The following is a 5,509-nucleotide window of genomic DNA, read 5'->3' as shown; positions in this document are numbered from 1 at the left end:
CGCTTAAGCCTTCTTCAGAAGTCATGGAAACTCCTTCCAGCATTCACAGCTGCAGCAACTTTCTTACTTCAAAGCTTTCAGCCTGTCCTTGCCCTGACTCCTGTCCAGCACAGGAGACAGTGGTTCATTGTAGTATCTCCTGAAACATTTCTCTTCAAGGTGCAGCAGCTTCCTGACCAACTCCCTCCTGTCAGGGGAATCCTGCAAAATCCCCAGAAAAGCCCACAGTGACTTTTGCCACCTTGGCCGAATTCCCAAAGGACCAAGGTACAGAACTGCTACTCCACACAACTGACCCAACCTTTACACACCAGTGGCTTCCACAGAGCCCCAGTAACACCGCAGATCACAGTTTCAAGTACCCACATTTCCACTGATGGGACTGTGAGGCATCAACTACTCAATGAGTTGTAAGATCAAGGTGCAGAGCCAAGACCTGTGGTCTGACCTCAGAGCTTCTGGGGTTTCCTTATTTTTCCCTCTTCTAGCCCAAGTATATTGAAGCCTCTAAAGAACATCATCCAGCTGGACGAGAGGGGAAGACCACCTTTTTTCTTCTCCTTTCTTGGGGTCAGATGCCACAGACAGCAGCTTTGCTCAGTTCCAGACGTCTTCTAGGTAAACAGGCAGAAAACCAGCAACTCCTAGGAAGGCTGGAGGAAAGCTCAGTCTGTCTCCAGCATCTCCACCCCTCTTTTGCCAGATCAGAGACCACACATGGTTGAGGCCCTGCAGAACTGAGCAGCTAGAGCAGGTCCCTACAGGAGGATTGGACATGAAGTAGCCCCAGCCTCGTGTGTCTGCTGTGGTGGCACTACAAAAATCAACACTAATAAAAACAGCAGTTTTGATAATACACGTTTAGACTTTTGCGTAGGGCAGCAGTCAACAGAACAACCCCAAACCCCCAAGCAAAGCCTCTTCTCCAGGCACAGCACTGACTCAGGGCTCCAAGCAGGAGGCTGTTAATCTCCTGGGTAAGAAACATGGGAGAAGACCCTTGTAACAACCTCTGGGCAGCTGCTGGCAGTGCTTGGACAGGTCCTGCTGGCTGGACAGGACCAGTCACTGCTGGCACAAGATGTGCCTGGACTCTCTGGAAGTTGCATCAGATGTTTAGGAAGCCTGCAAGTGGACTGTGGATTCCATCTACAAGATTGTTGTGGTGGGGTTGGTCTCTGTTGGGACCATTTGTGCTGACAAAGCAGATTAACATCCCAGTCTATCACCTGAGCATGGCAACAGCTGAGTCAGAAGACACAGTAACTGCAGAGAGTTGGTCTATTCCAGACAACCTGCCCTGCCAGCAGAATCATAGAATCCCAGACTGGTTTGGGTTGGAAGGGACCTTCAAGCTCATCCAGTCCCAACCCCCCTGCCATCAGCAGGGACACCTTCCACTAGACCAGGTTGCTCAAAGCCTCATCCAGCCTGGCCACAAACACTTCCAGGGAGGAGCAGCCACAGCTTCTCTGGCCAACCTGGGACACTGTCTCACCACCCTCACAGCAAAGAATTTCTTCCTCACATCTCATCTCCATCTCCCCTCTTCCAGTTTCAAGCCATCACCCCTTGTTCTGTCACTCCCTGCCCTTGGCCAAAGTCCCTCCCCAGCCTTCCTGGAGCCCCTTCAGGTAGCGGAAGGTTGTGAAGCCAACATATGCAGATCTTCTCCATAGGTATGTGCTCCCAGCCTGGCTTGAAGGTGGCTCACTGTGGAGGAGCCAATTAAAAAAAGGAAAATGCCAAAGCACCTGACACTTGAAAAGTAAAAGCTGTACTTCTAACAAAACTCACCACTCATCTCCTTAATTTTTGCTCTTTTCTAAAGGGAATGAAACCCTGTGGTCTGGATGTAGCCACCACACCTGCTGTGGCTTTCACTGCTCTGTTACACGGACACAATGGGGAAGTGTCAGTGCAGCCGTACAGCCCAGGTGCTCCTGGCAGCCCTGGGCCCAGCAGCCCTCCCTGCTGAGCTGTGGGCCCTCTGCAGAAGGTGTTACCATCAGGAGAGTCACTTCAGCCCCATGCCCTTCACTTCATATCCAGGAGCACCCACATGCAGGTCACACCAAAGAGCAGAGAACAGAACTGCGGGAAGGAATCTGGGTGTGGGGGTCACCCCGGGCTCAGTAGCATCCACAGTGAAGGTCCAGTGCCCAGATCCAGGGGAGGGTGAGGTTGGCCATGAGGAAAAGGTTCTTGAGGCAGAGGGCGGTGGAGCACTGGAACAGGCTCCCCAGGGAGGTGCTCATGGCACCAAGGCTGACAAGATTCCAGCAGCATTTGGCCAAGGCCCTCAGGGACACGGTGTGAATGTTGGGATTGTCCTGTGCAGGGACAGGAGTTGGACTGGATGATCCTTGTGGGTCCCTTCCAACTCACAACATTCTATGACTAACGCTGCATGAAGCCACCCAAGCAGTGGAGCAGCGCTACCTGCACGTCCAGCCGAGGTCTGGACATGGTACAGCTGTGCTGGGGCAGAGGGTAACGCTGTGTAACCGCACCTCGGTGCGCTCTCCTCCAGGAACAGGGCTCTGAAACAGGAGAGGCAAAGATGTTTCACTCCTAGAGAAGGCAGCTTGCACCATGATCACAGGAAAGTTCGGGCCCTACAGGAACTGCTGAGGAACATCCTCAAGGTGCAAGTGATTGGTATAATTTTCCCTCTGCCCCCCACCCCAGAAGAAGTATCACTGAATCTTTTGCTTTTTTAAGGAAAATGTATTTTTGTGAAAATAGACTTTATTATAATAAAATTTGATATTAAATAAAAACATACCGTATCACCAGCACTCGTGGACACTGTGCTGGCATCATTCACATACCTCACACATAACTGTCCTTCTCAAAACATGTACCCCACTGAAACATGCAAAGAAAGAAACACTGAAAGGATAGAAACCATGTGGTACAAAACTCTCCGTGGCTTAGAAAGGGATGTGTCTTAACTCAAGGAACACATCATCTCCTATGAAAACAGCTGCAAACTCTCCATCCCCAGCTCTGCTCTCCAAATGCTCCAACTCAGGAGCAGCCCACTGAAACAGCCAAACAAAACTGCAAAAGAGGCAGACAAAAAAGGAATGAATGAATGAATGAATAAATAAATAAATAATAAATAAATAAATAAGGCGGAGTCCTCAGCCAGTGCGTGGTCGAGGTGAACCAGCCAAGAGCAGCTCACAGCAGCCCACCCCACAGGCAGAAGTATCGACCCTCTTCAGGGTATTGCTCCTTCCTCCACGGGAATCCTCGCGCTGAAACATGACCGAGGCAGTGTGGGATGCTCCTAGGCACAGCTGCATATTTACAGGTTTACAGTACAAATAACTCACTTGTCAGCCCAGAGACAGCAAAAGGGATTCATGGGAATGGAAAAGTGCAAATTTTCTTTGCAGGAAGTGAAGGAGTTGACACAACCTCCTTTGGACCAGAGAAATACCAGGGTGTGTAGTACAAGGGAACACTTCCTAAGGGGTTTTGCTGGGAAAAGTCATTTAGCTAACTTACAGCCAGAATATAATCTTTAAATGATAATATTTACAGGGAACCGGTGCATTGAGGGCTGCATGGAGCAGGACACACTACTGTGGAGGTAGCTGTATCCTAGAGCTGAGGCCTCACACACCCCAGTGCCATGACACTGTGTTCAGAGCCACTGCCCACGCTGGCTGGGCAGCCAGGGCTGGGTTCTCAGCAGAGACCACAGCTCACAGACCCACTGAAGAGTTTTCTCTATTCAACATACACTTTTTCCCTATCAAAGTACTCTAATCAGCTTATTGCAGAGGGCTCCTCCCGAATTCTCAGTCCCTGTGTGGACTGCACAGGCAGTCTTTACAGAACAGTAAATCCCTTGTTAATTTTTCTTACTGGACCCAAGTTTTTTGAAGAGTTTTTTTCCTTTGAAGAAGAAGCCTCTCTTCTTTTTACTCTGACCAGGTACATCACTGCATTTGAGAACGGCCAGCGATGCCAGCTCTGGACACTGCTCGCCCATGACAAGGCAGGAAGGTGGTAGAGTAGGAGGAGTTGGTGAGGAGTCACTCTGATCAACAGACCCATCTGGACTTAACTGAGTGGGAAAAAGAGGAAAAAAAAAAAAAGAAAAAGAAAAAAGTAGAAGTTAGAGCTGATGAAGGACATCACACCAACATAAACCTCATCCAGAGAACCCTGCCTTCTCCCCGCCAGCCTGTCCCTCACCCTGCACGGCTTTGCTCCTCTGCAGCTGCAGATCCAGTGAGGAAGGTTCCAGTGGATTTAAACTTTTTTGTTTAAAATCCACTAGCCAGACCTTGCCTGAGTTCAGACATTCCAAAATTCCTTAACTTTGGGCTAAGAATAGGACAGCAGAAAAGCCCCATGGAGGACTTGGTGAAAGATGCTGCTTCACAGCTGGAGACACTCTAAGTGAAGCACCTCCTGAGAGCATCCTGACAGATACTGATGCATCCACGTGTGCCTGCTGGTTGCCTGGGCCAGGGGAGCCTGGTGGACTCCCAGCACAATCCAGGACAGAAGGCAAGAAATTAAGAAAAAAACCAACCTAACAAGAACAAGGGCTGTGCAAGACCTTCAGAAGTTCAAGGAGGCTGGCTAAACTGGGAGGCTTCTGCAACAGTGGTCATGCCCTGTCATGGTAAGAAGAGAAATGTGGAGTCTTGCAAGACTGCTCAGCACCCATCAGATCTAGTCAGAGGAGGGGCAGAAAGCGAAGTCTGATGCTCTGCAGCAGTACCAATAGTGGAGGAAAAGTTAATGATGGAGCAGGACATGGAGAAGTCTTGGAGCAAGTAGCACACAGCAACTGGCACATGATCCTAAGTCACCTGAGCATTTGATAACATTAAGAAGGATCCACAGTCCCAAATGATGCACAGGATGCTGCTCCTTCTGGAAAGGGCTTTTAGAAATCAGAAAGTACCCTAGTCCTGGGCTCAGTGTCCTCTTCACAAAGTACTAATGGCAGGTCTGTTCCCAGCAGCAGCCTGCTTCCCATGATCTCCTCTCACTGAGTTTAGCTGTCTGCACAGTGACCATTTCTGATCTGGCAGGAAAAGCTTTCCCAGGAAGCTCCAAGTTCACCAGGGAAGAGGCTCTGGGTTTCTGAGGCCTCGGAGAGCTCTTGTCCCACTGCCTTCTCTTCCACAAACCAGCATCTTCCATGCTCCCAGCTGTACATCCTATCTTGGCATTACCCAAAACACAACATGACAGTGGCTGGAGCTGAAACATCGTGCCCTCATCATTTCTCTGCTTGGGTCTCACTAAATCAGGGAGAGTCGAGTGCATTTAAGGGTCTGTAATCAGCCACAGCTCCAACAGGGAAGATGAGTTAGTGACAGCGGCAGCAGGATGCTGTGCCTGGGGTGGAAGCATGGACTGAAGAGCAAAGACATCAGCCCTGCACAGGGAATGTGTGAATCACAGCAGCTGCTTGCAGGTTGCTGGAGGAGGGGATGTGCTTTGGTCCTGGTCCCACACTGCGCCCAGGGAA

At 50.0% G+C, this 5,509-nt stretch overlaps 1 protein-coding gene across 2 annotated transcripts in view; it reads right to left on the bottom strand.

Annotated features, from left to right (window-relative positions):
- Window positions 1-2,713: 2,713 nt before the first annotated feature.
- Window positions 2,714-5,509, bottom strand: part of LOC104531734 (uncharacterized) — a 10,267-nt gene continuing 7,471 nt past the window's right edge. The window contains exon 3 of one of the 2 annotated variants that reach the window (XM_029087158.1): window positions 2,714-4,084. In XM_029087158.1, coding sequence (XP_028942991.1) covers window positions 3,869-4,084 — 216 coding nt within the window. In that variant the 3' untranslated portion in view covers window positions 2,714-3,868. The remainder of the gene's footprint in view (window positions 4,085-5,509) is intronic. The other variant, XR_728083.1, reaches the window with a different exon arrangement.

Source organism: Antrostomus carolinensis, unplaced genomic scaffold, assembly GCF_000700745.2.
Source record: "Antrostomus carolinensis isolate BGI_N321 unplaced genomic scaffold, ASM70074v2 scaffold1061, whole genome shotgun sequence".
NCBI classification, from domain to species: domain Eukaryota; kingdom Metazoa; phylum Chordata; class Aves; order Caprimulgiformes; family Caprimulgidae; genus Antrostomus; species Antrostomus carolinensis.
The sequence above is the reverse complement of the archived record's forward strand: the minus strand, read 5'-3'. Positions and strand labels throughout refer to the sequence as shown.